General features: G+C 39.7%; 3 protein-coding genes across 7 annotated transcripts in view; 1 reads left to right on the top strand and 2 right to left on the bottom strand.

Moving 5' to 3' along the window:
• Positions 1-103: 103 nt before the first annotated feature.
• enkd1 (enkurin domain containing 1) lies at positions 104-3,729 on the bottom strand. Of its 4 annotated transcripts, XM_082555636.1 has the most exons (9): positions 3,620-3,729; positions 3,463-3,494; positions 3,130-3,214; positions 2,240-2,464; positions 1,903-2,078; positions 1,660-1,815; positions 1,441-1,583; positions 1,176-1,312; positions 104-642 (listed from the first exon to the last, which is right to left on the bottom strand). In XM_082555636.1, exons 3-9 carry the CDS (start codon positions 3,212-3,214, stop codon positions 482-484), a joined length of 1,083 nt encoding a protein of 360 aa, XP_082411762.1. In that variant the 5' UTR covers positions 3,463-3,494; positions 3,620-3,729; the 3' UTR covers positions 104-481. The 4 variants fall into 4 exon arrangements, with proteins under 4 accessions (XP_082411762.1, XP_082411760.1, XP_082411763.1 ...); XM_082555634.1 differs by having other exon boundaries at positions 3,463-3,729; XM_082555637.1 differs by having other exon boundaries at positions 2,309-2,464; positions 3,463-3,729.
• A 1,543-nt stretch (positions 3,730-5,272) lies between these two features.
• vdac3 (voltage-dependent anion channel 3) lies at positions 5,273-17,010 on the top strand. 2 transcript variants are annotated; one of them, XM_082555405.1, is made up of 10 exons: positions 5,285-5,399; positions 8,761-8,876; positions 10,176-10,247; positions 10,495-10,544; positions 11,508-11,660; positions 12,196-12,248; positions 12,330-12,557; positions 12,649-12,799; positions 15,883-15,940; positions 16,064-17,010. In XM_082555405.1, exons 2-10 carry the CDS (start codon positions 8,765-8,767, stop codon positions 16,153-16,155), a joined length of 969 nt encoding a protein of 322 aa, XP_082411531.1. In that variant the 5' UTR covers positions 5,285-5,399; positions 8,761-8,764; the 3' UTR covers positions 16,156-17,010. The 2 variants fall into 2 exon arrangements, with proteins under 2 accessions (XP_082411532.1, XP_082411531.1); XM_082555406.1 differs by lacking the exon at positions 8,761-8,876 and having other exon boundaries at positions 5,273-5,399.
• Positions 17,011-17,815: 805 nt separating this feature from the next.
• The window catches only part of ikbkb (inhibitor of nuclear factor kappa B kinase subunit beta), a 37,218-nt gene continuing 34,115 nt past the window's right edge, over positions 17,816-20,918 (bottom strand). The window contains exons 20-22 of the mRNA XM_082554550.1: positions 19,446-19,534; positions 19,054-19,147; positions 17,816-18,945 (exon numbers count right to left, since the gene is read on the bottom strand). Of these exons, the coding sequence (XP_082410676.1) occupies positions 18,886-18,945; positions 19,054-19,147; positions 19,446-19,534 (243 nt within the window). The 3' untranslated portion in view covers positions 17,816-18,885. The remainder of the gene's footprint in view (positions 18,946-19,053; positions 19,148-19,445; positions 19,535-20,918) is intronic.

Here is a 20,918-nt window from a genome sequence, read left to right as displayed (position 1 = left end):
TCATGAAATCAAAGTAACTTAAAAAAAGCTGTAGTGTATTGTTTGGTAGGTTTTAATATTCCACGTTACAAAAATGATGTAAGTACAAACACAATAACTTCACAAAAATGTTCTTTATTATAAATTATTAGCAGTCACAATCATAAGTCATTAGCACATCCATACAAAAGAAATGACATCTCAGCAAATGACACCTAAAGATGCTCCGATAGTAAGTTTGGACAATATCTGCCTCTCTTTTCTACATACAAGTGAGCAGCATGTATAAAGGACAAGTTTCACGTAAGAATCGTATCACTTCAATAATATTTAGTTTTTTGTATTTTGTAATAAGCTTACAAAATGATTTAATCACATTTGAAAAAATAAAAATTTCACAACAATTAGCGTAATGTTACCTAATGCAACTAAAAAATGAAAGTTAATCTCAATAAAGCAACACATTTACTTAGCCACTTCCTTCCCTCCTTTTCCTCGTGTGTTAGGAATCTATTTTTACAAAAACTCTGTCTCTGGAGAAAATTTTTATGGCTTCTTCAATTTCAGAAAGCCTACAGTCAAGTTGGGCCCGGCGTGAGCGAATACTCAGACTGTCAGCTTTGAGAGGCAGGGAGAGCAGCTCGGTCACCAGGGAGCGGTGGGCTGAAGAAAAAAAAATGTCAGAAACACATAATTAGTGAGGCAAATACTGATGTTCATTCTGTACTATTTACTGTACTTACTAAGCTGCTGTTATTATGATGGATGGCTGAGCACCGGAGGAAGAAATAATAGGCTTTTCAACAGACTGACAGCCCAGTCTTTTTTTTCCTACAGCAGTGGATTAGTTTGCCATATTTATAGTCCAGATTGTTTGGACTGGGCGAAACAATCGCTGACGAAAAATCAAACCAAGAAAAGAATTTTACTAGAAACAAAATTGTTTCTGCAACTTAAAGGTGGTGATCCAACAACAACTAAGCCTTGATACACGCTTCATAAAAGACTTCCTGGATTTCTCAACACACACTCCAAAGGCTCAGCCACCACATCCCATTACTAGATTTTAGGACTAATGTACAAGCAGTACACACACACAACACTGCCAAGTTAAAAGCACTGTGTAATATCTTTAGAGATCACGGGCATTCCCGTGGCAGTTATCTACATGTATGAATGTAAGGGAGGAATCATACTCTCTTTTAGGGACTTCAGAGTCTCCTGTCTCTCATTCTCAGGCATCAAGGTGTGTCCAGTTGGGACCGTAGGATCAGGAGTATTCCTCCTCCTTTCTTCTTTCTCTTTACGCCACTGCTCCTTCCTTTCCTGAAGGCTATATTAGTGTCAATGTCAAAGGGCAGAGAAAAAAAAAACAAGGGTGTCAGAAAAGTCAAAAGTATCTAGTGGTGAAATATCATGAGCATTAAGCACACTGACACTGAAGGTTTCAATAACACTCACTATTGAGGAACCTGGCCCTTGACTGCACTGGGTACAGGCTTATCTCTGAGGTTTGTCAGTGACTGGGACCGTCGAATCACAGTTTTTCCTGCAGTCCGGGCATTATGTTTTATGAAGTCTATTGTCTGACCTTGAACCTGTAACTGCAATTTAAACAATCTCTAGAAGCATGTTTAAAATGTAGATGTGAACTTCCAATAAAACTTTAGCAATTCTCACTTGCAAGTCCAGGTCCTGTGTAGAGTTGCAGGAGGCCCGACGCTGCTCAGCTACACGTGAAGTTTTGGACTGTGGCCTTTGTGGGGAAGCAGACCCACCATAGGAATGCGCCTTCAGAAAGTTTTGACACTGTGGCTTAACACTTGGACTGGAAACCTTCACAAAAGAAACAGACTGGTCAAAACCTAATGAGGAAAAATGAAGTGCTCACGGATGGGCATCTTTCACAGATATGCTTCTTGCCTGCAGCTGAGCCATCACCCTCGATGGGACATTCTGGTATTTTGAGGCGGTCCAAAGAGCTTTAACTGGAACAGCACGTGATTGTGCTCTCTCAGCCTCCTGCTCTTTGCAACGTTTCTGGATCTCTCGCAGTCGACGGACGTTCTCTTTACCAAAATCATGCATCACTCGCTGTTCTGAGGGTAAGAAAGGCTATCTTAATTTTCTTTTAACAAATGCAATGATTCAAATTCATTATTTTCATGCTTTCTATAATAAGATGCTAAAAAATACCAAAAGCTAATACATCAGTGTTCAATCTTAATAACTAGTAGTTTAAAAAAAAAACCCCACTTACTCTGTTTTGGAACAGGAGAGATAGAAATACTGTCTATTTTTAGTAATTCCCCTACAACCCCTTTCTGACCTCGTTCCAGGATATGGGTAGCATTGGGGCTGATGCGGGGGTGTTGTGCTGGGGTACGAGCACTGTAGCAACCTGGGTACAACACAGGATCTGGAGCAAGGGGCCCTGAAAGCAGGGCCAAAGTACCATCGTGGTTTCCCTCTAAACGACCCCGAGCTTGAGGAGAAGAGAAAAATAAAATAAACTTGAGCTAGAATTATTAGAGTTTAATATTTGTTGCAGTTTTTAAGTATTTTGGGTAGCTTTAAGCCTTTAATTATAAATATTTAGCTTTCCATTTTAGTTTATTTGAAATTACTGAAATTTTAATATCCAAAGTGGGCCTGGTCATTTCAGTTTAGTTTTTATTAGTTTCAGTGCCATTCCTGTCCTAGAAAACATGCACTAAAAATCCACTGTGTATTTAATTTTGATCATAATTATAGATTTTTTAGTTTTCTTTTCTTAAGTCCAATTTTCATGGTTATTTGGTCTGGATAAACCAAAAATATTGGTTTATCCAGACCAACTCACCCTATGGCTCTTTAACTTTGTCTCCAAACCATTCAGCCTGAGCTGACCCTCTGATGGACTCATTTCTAATAAACAAACATCTTCAGCTGTGCACCCTCGAACTTGGCCTCCTGTCTTTTTGTTAGTGCCACCATCTTCAAAGTACAAATCACAGCAGGTCTCATTACTATCTTATAAACTTCCCTTTTCACTTTAGTTGCCATCCTTCTATCACAACCCCCCAACTCATATCTCAATGCTGCAATATCTAAATAAAGGATTGTGTGGAAAAAAAAATATTACACCACAGTCACGTGGCTGCACCCCACCTGAAGCTGGTCGCTTGTAGTACTGGGGAAACAGAGAAGGATCCGGGGGAATTGGCCCAGATATAGACGAAGGTCCCTCACACATCTGAAAAAGACGATGTGAATTATTTGCTAATGTTACTTAAAAACACGTAAGACTGCTGATTTAATTTGGCCTGCACCTTTCTAATAAAAAGTAATTAACCCAACTCATATAGACTATACAGAAGAGCAGCTTCTGTACCTAATTCAGCTGATCGGAATACAGTGATTCTTCAGAATATAGTAGTGGAAATACATGTTCTTCCTCTGTTTCAGGGCTTGCTAAAGGCTAACTATTGCTATGTTAATTACCTCGTTGTAAAGTTATCTCCTCAACACCTTTTCTTTCGACGTATTCAGGATAAGATACAAAACACACACGTGTTTAGTCACGAATAACTTGCAGGTAATCTTAACGTCGCTGCAACCAGCTCCATTTAGGCTAAAGAAGAGACGGTAATCTATTTACCTCTGTCCCCTGTTGTTTATCAGTTGATTGTTTTCACGCACGCTGATGACGCCGGCACTTGTTGCAGTACTCCTCACCATGGCAACGGAGCAGGCGCACACAGAAATAGAGCTGCCTACAGCGATCAAATTCCTGAAAGAATAAGACAAATACAAAGCGCTGGGCTTCTTAAAACACAATAGTAACTGTAATCAGAACTAAAACCTCTAAATCCAATGGTTTCTGCAGTTTTAAACCTTTAATCCTGTCGCTTTGTATAAGGAGGTATAGTGACCCTGCGTGTTGTCTTTCAGGATCAGCAGTACTCTCTTCTAATTAATTATCGAGCTACACTCAAATCTTAACAATCCCCCTAATCTTAGCTAATGCAAAAATAAATATAAATATGACCAAATGTCTGTCAGAGCGTGCAGCCTAAGTACACAGGAGGTACCCAGTTTGCCTGACATGCTTAACTCAGGGTTTATAAACCCAATCATTCGAAGGGGACATTAGGTAGAGGTCATTGTCATTGACTCCAGAGTGCACTTCCTGTAAATATAGCAGTTTCACAGTTATTATTCTCCCCTTTTTTCCAGCACTACAGAGAATAAAACTTTTCACTAAGGTACTTGTACTGAGAGTATGTTTACCACATTTCTTTGTTACTGGAGTCCATGAACTTTAACAAAAATATGAAAGGTTAGTGTTTGTGGAATTATAGAAACAATTATTCAGTGTAGCAACCCTAATTTTCTAATATAGTATACACTTATATAAACAGAGTACTATAATAAAGCCACATGCCGTTTTCACCAAATATGACATGATTTTCTTCCCTATTTCTTTTTTAGATGTTTTCATTATTATTATTGTTATAATAATAATTGCCAAGAACAGACTAAATTTCGCCAGTATAAAACAAATTATTTGGATGGATAAATGAAACGTTTTGTTGTGATCTCCATTTTATACATGCCCTTTGTGAGTTCCGTCCATGTGCACTGGGTTCTCCTGTAATAATATCCATTTCTCAGTAACAGTATTTTTAGCACCCAGATCTCCATTCTGAAGGTATATACTCAGAAACATATAATCGTACTTTCTCAGGGAATTTCACAATTAAAGACCACACAGATCACCATGTGTCCAATAGTCTTTAATAAAAGGAAAAACAAAACAAAACATCGTAGCAGTTTGTACTTTGGGTTTTGGATTTTGGGTTTCAGCAGAAAGGGTGGGTGGGGAGTGGGGTTGAAGTATCGCGTTATTTCTGAGAGAGGTGTAATAAAGCATTAAATCTTATCAGATTCTTCCAACCAAAGTCCCTCTATTTCTGTGAGCTGGTACATTTACACTGAAATCTCTAAATTATTGTCTATTCTCTCTCAGGCATTATATATCCTTTCTCCCCTCCATTTTCTCTTAATGTATGAAGATGGCCGTGTTTAAATATTTTTAGACTCTTATATACACTGGAATTACTAACCTCTCAGACCTCTTAGTTACATTTTTCAACATATCAACATATTTTTCTCTATTTCAAATGCTGCTGGGCATTAATTTATTCTCTAATGAATGATTAGGCCTGTGTGCGTCATGGACACAATGTGCATATTGCAAACATTTTATAATAAAAGAGAGATTTGGTGCCCAACGTCACTTGCACAACGGCCCCGCCCTCTGCTGGAGGTCTGACCTGCGCCTGCTCAGTCTGGTTCCCTCTGCTTTTTTCTTCACTGTGCTCCGCTGCAGTGAGCAGTCCTTTGAAACTCTGCAACACTCCGCTACAAAACTAAAGGTAAGCTAAGCAAGATTCTTTTGCAAGTCCCTTATTATATTTTATTTTTAAGGTACTGTTTTGCGATTTTTTTCCTGCATTGGTAGTTGTTGTCAACAACCGCTTGATTTTTAGTGAGATATGAGTCACACATGGGTAGGAGTAGCCACCGCAGACGGCTATGCCAAGGTTTTAATGCCAGTTCGGGCCTGTGTGTTCCCATAGTTAGCCAAAATTAACTATCATAAAACATCCTCGAAAAACTGAAGTTTAGCCCTCTTCCCAAAACTTACCACGAGTGTTGACGGCATGCAGCGAAAACAACAAAACAAATTTTTATGAGCGATAATAAGTGCGATTTATTGCACTGTTGTGCTGCAACATTTGAAATACACAACTTAAAGTAGAGATTGTGCTTTTTAAAAAAACAAAAAAAAGGAGATGTATATGAAAGGGTGGACGCATCTGGCCATGAGCATGTTCGCTAAGGACCGGGGGACGGGAGACCATAAATCTATTTTAAACGTCTTATCTGAGAAACACAAAAGAACATTAACAACTAGCACCGCTATCTTTTGTCATTGATTGTAACTTGTTGTTCAGACTTTCCTTCCTGTTCAATTATAGAATCTTATCCTTGCCAATGGCCTAGAGAGACACAGTTTTATTAGGTTATTTGGATAAAGCAATCAGTGAAAGTGCTATCAGCCGATATTTTGATAATCATTGCTGTTCATTGTTATTGGCATCGGTGTGTGTTATGTAGAAATAAAAAGCATAACTGGGTTAATTTAGAAATGGTGTCCTCACATGGTGTGTTTAGCAGAGTAGTTCAGAAAACGTGGTTCACACCTATCTCAGCACTTTCTGCAGCACATGTAGCAGGAGCTGGTGCAAAGTCTAGTGATGTATTTAACTTAAGTTGTTAACTAGATAGTGAAAAGCACTGCTGGAAACTATAAAGATGGCCTTTAAATACCTTATTGTGTCACTGTAAAAAGGTTTATTAAGGCCCTATTGGATGATGCAAGCATTGTATAAACTAAGGCTACTTATAAACACATGCTTACACACAGCAGAAGTCTTTTTGTTGTCACTGTACACATTAAAACACCCATTAAAAGTGACTCTAATGCAGGACAGAGCTGCATATTTCACTTTACGTTTAAGCTATAACTTCACTGCACTTCACCTTATCTCTCACAAACATTCCCTACATTATGGTACACACACACACACACACTCTTGGTTTGGTTATCTGTACGCTATGCTAGAGTTGTGCAACTGCCTAATTGCATATTTGACACCCTTTTATGGCTTGTTATTGGATGCGAATGTCAGAATTATTCCTTTCATTTAATCCTGCAGACGATGCCAGTTCAACTTGAGGGGTTAAACATATGTAATATATATAAGTTGCTCTTCTCCACAGTTAATCTGGACTCAGATTAGATATTTAGATGTTTTTATATTTCACAGTGTATTTAAGAGAAGAAACAATACTCAAATTAGTCAGCTGTGCAACATCGGGGCGACTGTGGTTTAGGTCGTTGGGAGGTTCATCTTGTAACCGGAAGGTTACCGATTCGATCCCATGCTCTGTCAGTCTTGGTCGTTGTGTCCTTGACCAAGACACTTCATCTACCGCCTACTGGTGATGACCAGAGGGGCCGATGGCTTGATATGGCAGCCTCGCTTCTGTCAGTCTGTCCCAAGTCAGCTGTGGCTACAACTGTAGCTTGCCTCCACCAGTGTGTCAATGTGAGAGTGACTGAACAGTGCAATTGTAAAGTGCTTTGAGGGTCTCGAAAAGTGCTATATAAATGCAATCTATTATTATTATTATTATTATTATTATTATTATTATTATTATTATTATAAACATTGGGAATTTGTGCTGCTCGCAAATTGAGCAGTATGTACTAAAAGCATGTTGCGTTGGACAGTTCTATGGATTTTTAAGTCATTTAACATTTTGTTTGTGTTCAAATACGTCCATGTCATTTATGTGGGGTCATCTTGACCTTTGCGCTTACTCCAGTCTATCACCTGGCTACAGCTTGCATATAATTACGTATGCGCATTGTAAGTAATACGATGAGTGGCAGGTGTTTGTGCATAAACACACTGTGCTGGTACTTAAAAAAAAATAGGGATCTTAATAGGCTGAACCTGGAGGAGGACACATGTTAAAAGCCAAGTCACATGTAATTCAGTGTCATGTTCACATGGGCTAAATTTAGAGCTGCGACTTGGTGAGGAAACTAAGTGGGGTGGGGGTGGGGGGGGTGAGGGGATAGAGAGTGGAGAAGGATTGTCTGTCGGGTGGAATGACAAAGACAGATTGGGAATTGCATGTAGTTGCTGAGTGTCTGGGAAATGAATATTGAGACCACAGGTGATGGATTTGTATTATGTGAAAATGATGACAATCTTAAGATAACGCAAGCTAGGGCTGCACGATTAATCGTTAGAAAATCGCGATCTCGATTCATACTTATGTGCGATCTCATTTCCAAATGACAACGATTTTTTAAAAAAAAAAGAAAAAAAAAAGATGACGACGATTGTACTGCATTTTGATCCGGGACGTAATCTGCATGAAATCAAGCGCTCACTCTTCCTGCTCAACAAATGACAAGGGTGGAGCCTTATACCACGTGATACAGAAGCTATGCCGTGTGATGCTAAAATTAGCAGGGAAAAAACAACGGAGAGCAAAGTGACAGGAGAAAATCCGTCCCGGACACAATGAAAATATTAGAAAGCTAGAGGAGAATGAGTGAATATTGAACATTCATTTGTCACATAACACCAAAAAAAAAGACTTTTCCTATTGGATTTATCACAAAGTTGGCCATATCAGCCTAAAAGAAAAGTTGGTGCCTACTGCATTTGCTATTCCCCCCGGACTCTGTTAAGTTGCTTTGCATTATTCACACTTTCTTCAACTGGGCTTTGGTGCACACATTGAGTTAATCTGTTTAAGCATCTTTTCCCCATTTGGATTTGGAGAGGGGTTATTGTAAATATAAATCTCTGTAGGTGATGCGCCAGACTTTAAGGAACCTGGCATTAAAGTGCATATTTATCAATGTGATTTACTTTCATGATTTGTTCTGTTTTTCTGTACTTTTGTGTGCGGGATGGAGGAAAAAGTATTTCAAAAGGTCTTTTCACGTCTACACACAGGCCAGGTTTGCATGCAGTGCACAGAGTGCTCTGGTTTACATAAGTTAGGTATGGCTACAGTAGCTGTAACATGTTGTGAACCACTTTCAAACAAGAGTTTGTATTGTGTGATGATGCTGTTAATTAAAGTGGCGAAGGACTTCTTGCCAAAAGTTTCCCATTGTCCCTGCTTTTACTTCTCCCTCTGAAGAGTCATGGCACAGAATGTTGGGATTGTACTGCAGCAGGACATGCCAGGAAAAGGCAAACATGCAGAAAACAAAGACCACTGTGTGACGTGTCAGAGCCACGCACCAAAGGGACATGGTGAGTGGTGTTGGGGGTTACATGTAAAAACACAGATGGATTATCATCAGGGTCCCTGGATTGCATGTTGGTTTCATTACAGGGAGAGAAGGGGTCTTTGTGTCTAAGCGGTTTTCATCTGCTTTCAGTTATCTTTTTTTTTTTCTTTTTTTTTTTTCCCCTTTTTTCCCCCCAAGTGACAGTATTTGATCTGTCTGCAGTGGCTCAGTCATGCACGTGTTAGCTGCATTTCCCATCTTCTGTAGAAGAGACCAGTTAGGTGAGGGGTGCAGGAGCCACAAAAAGGTGTGCTGGTAGTAAAATATTAAACACTTATTAAACACTTATAGGATATAAGTCAATGCCAAGGCTGTCTTCTTCGCAGACACGTGCACACTGACCCAGGGGACACTGATGCCTCTGAAACACTACACTACAGTGCAGTGCAGTGGTGTGCAGGAGTGGTAGTTGCTGACTAACCAAACCAGCCACTGCTTGTGCTGGCTATGCTGCAGTGACCTGGCCGCAGTCTGCAAAAAAAATATGCTATGTTGATATTTGTTCCCAGTAATGATGCTATTTTTGTTCATTCTGCAACAGCTATTGCAAAAATAAGACTTGTATACTGTCCTCCTAAACTAGGGAAACAGTTTCATTGGTTTAACAACCTCTGCTGCTTGCTCATGTACTGCTGCTAGGCAATCAATAGGGTTTCTGTGGAAGATGGAGGGGGAGGAGAGGGGCTATAACCAGCACCCAGACAGCCCCCCTACTGGCTTGTATTGATGTGTAATGATTGTTGGTGAGTAGATGGTTGATCGAAAATGCTGTTGGCGGTGCTGTCAGCGTGTGTGTGGCCTCAGAAGTGCTATTTGCATTGCAAAGCACAGCTTCCAGTGCAGAGCTTTAAAATTCATTTTGTGTTAGCATCTTGATTTATTTTATTTTTAATTTTTTAAAGGGACACTCTGCTATTGTTTCTGTATCCATTTAATCTTTGTTAAAAAACTACACAATATGTGCTTCAGTAACGATTGAAAGCTCATATTGTGCTATTCTACATGGCACAAATGTTTCAGAGGTTGAGATATGAAAGGCAAATGTGTGATCCAACAGATTTGTACTTTAACCCAAACTGGAAAGCTGGAAATGTGCATATTTAGTGCTCTGCTGGACAGACTCTTAAATCTTACACTTTTACAACACTGGTGAAATTGCATTTCTAAATTGCTGGAATATCTCTTTACATAAAAAGTGCACATGTGTGGGTGTATGTGTGTCACTGCTGTGATTAAACTATTGGTACACTTCTTTCCTCAGGCACAATGGCTGTCCCTCCTGCATACTCGGATCTGGGAAAATCTGCCAAAGACATCTTCAGTAAAGGCTTCGGTAAGTGAAGAAATCTACTTAACATGCATATGTAACTGCTGCTCTTCTGTTGCTATCATACTGAAGCTGTTTGGGCTCAAACTATGGTGCAGGACTGATTTTCAGAGAATGCTTTGTGTGCTCTGTGCTGCAGGTGTCTATTGTTCTTCTGGCCAGTGCAAAGAGATTATTTTTACTGCCCTTCCTTGTAATATATATGTTTTTTTTTTTTTGTTTTTTTTTAAATATCCTAATTTCTTTTCCACAGGCTATGGAATATTGAAGCTAGATGTTAAGACCAAGTCTCAAAGTGGAGTTGTAAGTATTACTGTTGTCACTGGATGCGTTTAAATTTAGTTTCAAACGTCTTTCTAAGCACTTAGATGTAGAGCAAAGGTCTGACTCACGGCTTTGGAGGTCTTCATGTCAGAGTGCCTGACGTGCCTCTACATACAGAGTCAGCAGAGAAACACTCTGTCGAATGAGTTTATTCCTTACTCTCTCCTCTGAAGCAGCATGTTCTGTCACGAAGGGAAAGAGTTTCACCAAAACGTGCCATGTATCTGTGTTGCCATAAACCGGTTACCATAGTAAAACCACAAATGAGCTCTTGCATAGTTTTCCAAATCTGATCCAGCTTTAAGCCTCACTCAAAAAGCACTGAAAAGACATCCACTTTTACTTTTTGTAGCTCTGGTTTTCATTTTCCCAGCAAGCAGTCAAACTGTCACATGTAGACTGTGGTTTTCCCTAACTTCCTCTGTTTTCTCTTTTCTCTGCTTCTTCTTTGGATGCTCCTGTCAGATGGTAAGAGTGGGAGAGTGAGTGTGTGTGCATATGTAATCATTAAACACAGGTGCACTGCAGGGTGCAAGAGTGATAGCAGTGTGTGTTTGTGTGCAGGCTTTCTGCCAACTATTTCTTTGCAGTAACGGCTCACCTAAGTGACAGCATTACCCCAACCGCAGCTGTAATAGCACTGATCGTTAAACACTCATGACCAGCCTCTCCCTCACAGTCCTCAGTTTACCTTCCCAGCTCACTTCTCCATCTTAAAGGTCTAGATTTTTATTTATTTATTTATTTATTTGAATAACCAGTCATGCAACCCTGTGAGGGATTGTTTGGCAGAGGAAAAGCCAAAAACGTAATGCTTGTTATCCCTGTCTCAGTTTCCCCCCGGCCTCTAGTGTCTTTAGCTGTGCTCTGATGTCTCTTTCTACTTTCCCTTCCACCTCATCTTCCATCTTCCCCTCATTACTCGATCCGTCTCTCCTACAGGAGTTCACCACTTCTGGCTCCAACAACACAGATACAGGGAGGTCTGGAGGCCACCTGGAGACAAAGTACAAAATGAAAGATCTGGGGCTCACCTTCAACCAGAAGTGGAACACTGACAACATTCTTACAACAGAAATCACGTTGGAGGACCAGGTGAAGTCAAACAAACAGGAATTTTATTTATTGGGGGGGGCAAAATAGCATTGGTGTATCTACTAAAAACCTCAGATGTGTTTAAATCTCATTGACCTCTGCCTCAAGGTTAGAGGTCAGAGGTCATGTTTTCTGAAAATATTGTGAATGTGATATCTTAAGAACTAGGCAAATTTTGAAATTCATACCATAGGTGCATCTACTGGGAGGCTGACTGCCAGAATTATATTTTTATTTTTTAAGAAAAAATAATATTATTATTACTGATGGGTTGCTCCTCATGACAAGAAATTTGGATAGCAAGTGTGTGGCTCACGATTAAAGCTTTGTGTCTGTGATGATAATATTATAGACATCTGCTCTCATTGACATCAAAGAGTAGGAAAAAAAACATAGTTTTGAGTGTTTGGATGATGGTGATAAGTACCTACCTCTTTAAAACATATACGTATGACAGAAAATAAGGAAAGGTTTAATAATATGTGGTGGCTAATACTTCAGTACTTAATGTATTAAGTCTTCTGTCTGTCTGTAGCTGGCCAACGGCCTGAAGCTCGGTCTGGACACGTCATTTGTGCCGAACACTGGGTAAGAGTAACGCTCTGTTGTTCTCAGGGTTTTTAATAAATGTTCTCAATAGGACATGTGTCTAATAATTACGATCTTTAGCAAGAAGAGTGCCAAACTGAAGACCAGCTACAAGCGGGACTTTGTGAATGTGGGCTGTGACCTGGACTTCGACATGGCCGGCCCCACTGTCCACACAGCGGCTGTGCTTGGCTTCGAGGGCTGGCTGGCTGGTTACCAGATGGCTTTCGACACTGCCAAATCTAAACTTGTCAAGAACAACTTTGCCCTTGGATACAAGACTGGTGACTTCCAACTTCATACCAGCGTGTGAGTCACTACAGCATAGCACAAAGTTTAGGGGTTTTGTTGTTTTTGTTTTTTCCCCTCAGTTCTTAAATTGTTTGGTGTTGTATTTCAGTAATGATGGCACGGAGTTCGGTGGCTCCATTTACCAAAAGGTGAACAGCAACCTGGAAACAGCAGTCAACCTAGCCTGGACAGCAGGCAGCAATAACACACGCTTTGGACTTGGAGCCAAATACCAGCTGGATAAGGATGCATCCCTCTCTGTGAGAACTGACAAAACATCCTGCACACGTCTAACATACATAAATAAATGATACATTTTCACTGCTAGCTAATCACGCTATAACTTTTGTGGGACTCTGCTGGAGGTTTGAGTTAAATGTACAACTGTACTCAGGGGTGGCACAGTGCTGCAGTGGTTAGATCTGCATAACAAAAAGGTTGTGGTAGAGCTGGGCGATAGAACGATAACGATATGTATCGCGATATAACTTTTACTCGATAGAGAAATTAAGCTATCGCGATAGACCTCGCCGCTCTTGTCCTCTTAAAAAAAAAAAAAAAAAAAAAGGTCAGCCAATCCAAATTAAGCAGCGCAGAGCCGAACCAATCACAGCCGCAGCGTCACGTCGCGTGACTTGTTACGTACAGCACAAGTGCCAAGCCGCACGTGTGTTTGTTTGGGAAACAGCCAGCGGGTAATGGAGCCAGCGCGTAATGGAGGAAATGAGTGTGCCGACTAGAAAAATCAACCGAGCGTGACCGAAGAGAAAACAGATGATGGTTCCAATGCCGGAGAGATTGTCGAACGGAAGAGCCATAGAAGTTCCGTAGTGTGAAGGTATTTCGGCTATTTCAAGTCTGACAAAAACAGAGTAGCGTGCACTGTAAATGTGCCGAAAGCAAGTCTGGAAATACAATAAACTGGTGCATGCGTCACACTGTGCGCCACGTTATTGTTTCGGTGAAATGAATTTCTACAATACTGTTACTGTTAATTGTACTCTCTGCAGTGTTTAAATGCTTACATATACACACAGTTAGTCCCTCACACTTACGACTCGGTTCTGCTTCTATGCCCCAGCTTTGTTTACTTTTTCCCACCGAGGCTTCTAGACTTCTGATTGGCCAACATTTCTGCACGGTTAGGAATCTAGCGCCACCTGCTGCTTTGGCATGTTCATAGCAGCGTTTTCCTTCATTTCTGCCTTTATGTGTGGACGGGATTATTTTTTTAAAACGAAAACGGAAAATCTCCGTTTTCAAAAATACCCGTGTACGTGTGGACGTAGCCTCAGTCTCTGACTGGAAGCGCTAATTCGTCATTCGGCTTTTGTCAGACTAAAGTAACTGTTAAAACTGTTTGAAAAGCTAAGCTATACAACAAGGAGAGATTGAGAATTTCCTTTTAGTTCTCAGTATTTAGTATTTATTTATTTATTGTCATTGTCAAGAACAATGAAATTGCGTTTGGGGCTTCCATACAACCCAAAAAAAAAGAAGAAAATAATAAATACCCCTTAAAACCCAAGTGTACATATTTAACCCAGTGTGACTCCAATGCAATAAGACAATCCTTAGCAATAATGTTCGTAGAAATTCAGACAAAGACCTGAGAAACATGACAAAATACAACAATGCAACCCATTCAATTCAGTTTATTTGATATTGACAAAAGTTAGTCAGTTTTGTCTGTTCTTCTGTAAAACAAACTAAGATTTATTTTTAGAATTAATATTTTGTTTCTAAGTGGAATTGACAATTTAGTCTGTTTCGTTTGTTCTATTTTGAAACTTAAACGCTTTAGCGGCTGCCTTTTGTGTAGTTTGCAATATTTGCCTTTATTTATCTGAAAAAGTCTCATGTTCCTTAAGTACATCTACCCTGTTGAACTTATTATGGGAAATAAATATTTAAATAAAAACAAGCTGCTGATTATTTCACATTTTACTTGTGAGCAACGGCACATTTAAATCTTACAAATATAGTTATTTGGCTTATATCGTGATAGATATCGTTATCGCCTGAAATGAAAAGAACATATCGTGATATGAAAAAATCTCATATCGCCCAGCTCTAGGTTGTGGGTTCAAATCTGCTGTCTAGCTTGGGAGGTTCTCTATTGAGATTCCCTGTTATTTATGTCTGTGCATGCGTTGTCTCTGGATATTCCAGCTTCCTTCGACAGTCCAAAGACATGCATGTTAGTTTAGTTGGTGTTGCTAAATTGGCTGAAGGTGTAAGTGGTTGTCTGTTTCTGCGTTGGCCCTGCAGACTGGTTGTACTCTGCCATGTGCTCAGTGACAGCTGTGATATGCTCCAGCAGCTAAGAAAATTTATGAATGCATGTGTTGCAGTATGCCCACTATGGTAGTTACTGTTTTGGCACAATAATATTGGGTAGTAAGCATATGAGGCTGAAAACGAAAGGTGACAGAGCTTTTGTAACGGTGGTGTCCAGACTCTGGAACTCTCTCCTTTGAGCTTGAGATCTGTGGACTTAGTGGTCTGAGAAGGTCTGAAGCTTTTTGTGATCCTTATTTTTTTATTTTTTTATTTTTTTTTAAATCTTGAAAGGTGCTATGCAAATAAAATTGTATTTATTATATAAGCATTGGGTGGACTGTGTAAATAATGAGTTAAGAAGCAAACTCAGTAAGCGGAGTTGAAATAAATGATATTTGACAATAAAATAAGGGATTTTTTAGGGAATAGGGATATGATTAAGCAAAATGTGAATGCTCTAAAGATACCTCCTGCTAGACTTCAGATATTTTGATAATCACAAAGACCACTGAACAGATTTTTATTAGCATGAATTAACTCATGGATTTACCTAAATGCATTTATTTATTTATTTACTGCATCCTTGCTTTTCTGTGAGCAAAGGGGTGCCGCTTAAAGTCTTCATCTGTTGGTTGATCACACCAGGCTCACAAAAAATGTTTATATTGTTGTTAATAAGTTACAATTAACAAAAAAAATTACGATCCATACTTATTTTTTTACCAAAAAAGTTCAATGACAAAAAGGATAAACGTGTTTTAACCCGTCCCAGAATCATCAAGAGATTTATACAACTCTAAAATGCATGCTGGAGGAAGTCACTGGATACCATTCTTTTTATGAGCATCCATTCAATAGTTGTTCAAATATTTGAATGTGGAACCAGCTGCCTACTGAGTCATCCCTACAGCTGTGTGCTTCTCAAACATCATTATCTTACAGCCTGAGGCTGATTGATATTCATATTTATGATAAACTCCATATTATGTAACCTACTCCATATACTCTCCTAATGCAGTGTTTATGACTAACTCACCTGATGATCTGTTTCTCCTCTCAGGCCAAGGTTAACAACGCCTGTCTCGTTGGAGTTGGATACACACAAACACTCAGGCCAGGTTAGCCGTTTGACTTCTTTAAAAAACAAAACAAAAAAAACATCCAAAAACATGTATTCTGTGATAACAGCCTAAAGAGCATCTGTATGGTTACATGATACAATGTGACGCTCTTTCCTGCAGGAGTGAAGCTCACCCTCTCTGCTCTGATCGACGGGAAGAACGTGAACGCCGGTGGACACAAAATCGGCCTCGGTTTCGAGCTGGAGGCGTAAGGATTGAACAGGACTGGCAAGAGGAGAGGAAAGCAAACAAAGGAGAAGACTACACCACTATGGCCCCACTCAGCAACACATCAACAAATCTTCCCTCTGAGACACACACACACTTTGGCCTTAACCCTGAAACTCCAAACAGCCTCTAAGACCTCTAGTACTGTAATTCTAAAGCAAGGATTTCAGTGTTATTGACATGACCCACACATCAGTTTTTAGCATATATTACCAGAGTACTGCATACAGTCTCGCAGCCAGTTTATTCAAATACCCCATTCTCTAAATACTGTGCTACTTCTCGGCTGCTTTGGCCAGACAAAGTGCACTTTTAATAGCATGTCTGAAGCACCCTGTCATTCTGTGTTATTCAGGCAGGTTTTGTTCAGATACTCTAGGATTTAGACATCAGTGAGATTGTTAGAGGGTGCTTGTTTTGGTATATTGTAGTTTTGTTGCACGCTTTAAATGCTAAGGTTTTTTTTATTTTATTTTTTTTATTTATTTTTTTATTTTAGACTTTTCATTGTCATATTTACAACTGATGCAATAGAGGCTAGAGAGAAATAAGCAGGAAAAAACGGGTCATGTGTCTGAGTGGATTGCTTTTGTTTCCACCTAAATAAAACAGTTAAACACTGTGAGCCCTTGGTTACCTAAAAGTTTTGTTTTCAGGTTTTGTTTGGTCAAAAAATTAGGATCTCTATATGACCTCTTTGTTTTGTCATGTTTTATGTCCTGTAACTGTTAAACCTTGAGCACTACATTTCACTTTACCTGTGCTGTGCTTTGTATAGGAAGTTAGCCATCAGTTAGGACCTCAAACTGGCTTTATTGAATGAAATAAAGACTTTAAAAACAGATTTGTAGTGGGTTTTGGCTTGGTTTCTTGTTTTGTTTTTTTTGTTTTTTTTGTTTTCTTTTTTTTTCCCCCCCACCCTACTGATGTTAGTCATGTGAAAAATTGTTTTCACAGTACTCTACAGCCCTGTATCCTCTGCAAACTTATGTGCCACCAAGAGCAAAGTGACTTCAGAACAGACCACAAGACTCCTAGAACAATATCCTTTGGACCAGTAAGACCAAAGTGGAGATGTTTGCCCACAACACTACATTTGGGGAAAACGAAACGCAACATATCAACACAAACGCCTCATAACTGTCGAGCACAGCAGTTGGAGGGTGATGAATTGAGCTTGAGGTGCAGCCACAGGATCTGGGAACCTTGCAGTCAAGTTGAATAAACCTGTGTCTAACAAAGTATTCTAGAGTCACATGTGAGAACCTCTGAGAGCCAAAGCTTGGCTGAAATAGTCATTCAAGAAGACAATGATTTAAAAGAGTCAAAGTAGAGATCTATGCACAGAGAGCTGTGCAAAAACAAATGTTTTGCAAACCTCAGTTCCTCAAGAATGTGAGTGAGACAATTGTATAGAAAAAGATTACTAAAGGAAGTAAGATGGAATACCTGCATTACTAGGTTACAAATTATTGCTGCTAAAAGTTCTACAGCCTAATGAATCATGGGATGGCAGAGTACTACAAGCACTAATTCTGTATATTATTTTTCTTAATCGCAATAAAACAGTCAAGGCCATCAGCGTCCTCGTGTCCAAACAAATTATTTGGAAATGAAGCAAAGAAAACACCAGGTCACATTAAACCTGCTTACCAGAGTCAAGATTTAATTTTGTTTGACATTTTTACAATCTTAACAGCATAAAGTCTGTACACAAAATAATTCCGAGATACTTGATAATAAGCATCACCTTGTGTGATCTTTACAGTACTACCTCTAATTGTTGGGCTTAAGATGAAAACGAGAAGAAAAATGTGGAAACAATTGCGATGAGGCCAAAACACCAGACCAGAGTAATATGTTAGTTTTGTGGTAATTCACAGTTTTGATAAATTCACACATTTAACTTCTTTTTCATTGTTTCAAGGTAATGATTAAAAAAATGTATAAAATATTGCCATACCCAGCATGTCAAAACAATTCAACAGTATAAACAAAACACTTGCAGTTATTCGTGGCATACTGGACTGTGCTGCATTTGATACATGCTCCTCTTATTGAAGATATTCCTCATTTCCCCATGCATTCATAAGTGGGTTTAAAAACACATTCATACAGTTACTGAGCAAACGGTTAAAACAGACCTCTTTTCAATTCTAAATCACACCCTTAAACCAAATAAAACCTGCAATAAAAAGTAGTGTTCCAGATATGAACACGCAGCTCAAGGCACACATTTGTTAAGAATAACATCTGTGGTTTCCAAAGACCAACAATCACGATGAAACAAAATTAGTTCTTAAACTAAGAAAGAGATCGTCTTACAAATCCAGCAAAAGATTATTTACAATAATCATGCTGTATGCAGATATTGGGTCAGAACTGTGCAAGGTGCTTCATAAACCATAAGCCTATAGGAATGTACAAATATGTAATATGAGATTAAGATTTTAATCTTTACTGGAATTACAGCCAGAATGTTCTGTTTAAGATGAAAGATGACACTCCAATTAATCTCTCTGACATTAATCCTGAACATAGATTTAATTATTCTTTTTCACAAAGCCAATAAGGTGTTAGCGATCTCACTGATTTTTCTTTTAAACTGCTACACGTTCACTTCAGACTGTCGTCATACATCCCACGTGTAATTTGACAGCCCATCCACACAGAGGCAGCAGAGTACTACATATCTGCAAAGATGGAAACTCAGTTTATGAGAGGTCACTGGAGAAATCCTGGCCTCCACGCAGCCACGTCCACTCCCTCAGCATCTAGGACAAAAACAAAAGGCAATTGTTTTAGTTAAACAATAAAAAAATTAAAAAATAATAATAATCACAAAACACTTCCATGCAGCTGCTATGCATCTGTTTGCACACCTCCATACTGCTCTCAGATTCCTGGATGGTGTCGTGCAGCAAACTCTGAAGGCGGCTCTCAAATGTCCTGCTCTCCTCCACAAGAGACTCATCACTGCAAACACACCCAAAGTTATTCATGCATTCCTCTGACGACTTTGTTAGGATTCCTGTTATGTGTCTGTGCTATCTGAGATGTTCTGAAAAGTTGTCTTTAAACAAAATCCCACAATATATAATTAGTTTAAAATTCTTTTGGTTAGTCATCATGTATAGGCATGTAAAAATAAACGTAAGCCTACACCACCTCAACAATATTACAATCATTAATTTTAGGGTCTGAATGGACGCCTACCCTCACATCCCAGTACTCACGTGTGTGTGTGAGTGAGAGAGAGAGAGAGTGCACTCACAGTTGTTGTAAGCTGTGTCTGGGAGTGAGTACTGACGACGGGGTACGTAATCCATCAGGACTCCCACTCACTGGACTGCGAACTTTACTCTATGTAAGACAAGATGATGGACTTTAGTCAATATTAGCTGATAAAGTAAATGTAACACTCTTGATAATCACAGTAGACAGAAATTACACATATACTACTGGCTACAACTGTAAGCAAATTGTATTTTGTGTGCTTACTTTGTTAAGTACAACTATTCAACTGACGTTAACATAAATAAGTCGCAGCCAATCACACGGCAGCAACTCATTGCATTTAGGCTTGTGTAAGACAACCTACTGAAGTTTAAACTGAGCATCAGAATGAATAAGAACGGTGATTTAAGGAACTTTGAACGTGTCAGGCTTGCTGGTGCTGTTGGTGGGGTAACGGTGTTGGGATATTATCTTGGCACAGCATCAGCAGAGCATTGTTTAAATGCCACAGTCTACCTGAGTATGTTGTTTCAGACAGGATAATGCATCATATCACAAAGCTCAAATCATTTCAAATTTATTTACTGAACATAATAAAATCTCAGAATTCCAGATTCACATCACGGATCATGAGGAGCTGACAAATCTGCATCAACTCTGTGTGTGACGCTTTCATGTCAACATGGACCAAAATCTCCAGTGTTTCTCAAAATGTAATTCTAAATCAGCTTTAGCAAAGTGCACCTAATGAAGCGGCTGGTGAGTGTATATGAGTCTATATGTATGTGAGTGTACTGAGTCCCCTACTGTACACTCTGTACACACATGACTGTGTTAGTTCCCACCCAGACAACACAGTCATCAAGTTTGCAGATGATACCACCGTGGTGGGGCTCATCTCAGGGGGAGATGAGACTGCGTACAGAGCTGAAGTTCAGAGGCTGTCAGATTGGTGTGTAGACAACAACCTGGACCTCAATACCACCAAGACAAAAGAACTGGTAGTTGACTTCAGAAGGAGGAAGTCCGAGCTGCAGCCTGTCAGCATCAACGGGGAGTGCGTGGAAAGGGTCTCCAGTTTCAAGTTTCTGGGTGTGCACATAGACACAGACCTCCAATGGAGCTCTATCACCTCTGCGGTCTTAAAGAAGGCCCAACAGCGTCTCCACTTTCTGAGAATCCTCAGAAAAATGGACCTGAAGAAGGAGCTGCTGACCGTCTTCTACCGCTGCTCCATTGAAAGTGTGCTGACATATTGCATCGGTGTGTGGTTCTCCAGCTGCACCACAGCACACAGAAAGGCACTCCAGAGAAGAAGAAGAAGAAGAAAGTGTGTACATTATTGTACTTTATTGAGCCCCGTGGGGAAATTGCTCTCTGCATTTAACCCATTCACTCAGTGAAGCAGTGGGCAGCCATTGGGCGCCCGGGGAGCAGTGTGTAGGGACGGTACCTTGCTCAGGGGTACCTCAGGGTAGCTGTTAAGGGGAATCGAACCCCCGACCTTCCG

The sequence above is a fragment of the Aulonocara stuartgranti genome (genome assembly GCF_965226115.1).
Source record: "Aulonocara stuartgranti genome assembly, chromosome: 12".
Taxonomy (NCBI): Eukaryota; Metazoa; Chordata; class Actinopteri; order Cichliformes; family Cichlidae; genus Aulonocara; species Aulonocara stuartgranti.
Note: the sequence above shows the minus strand (reverse complement) of the source record. Positions and strands in the feature narration are given on the sequence as shown.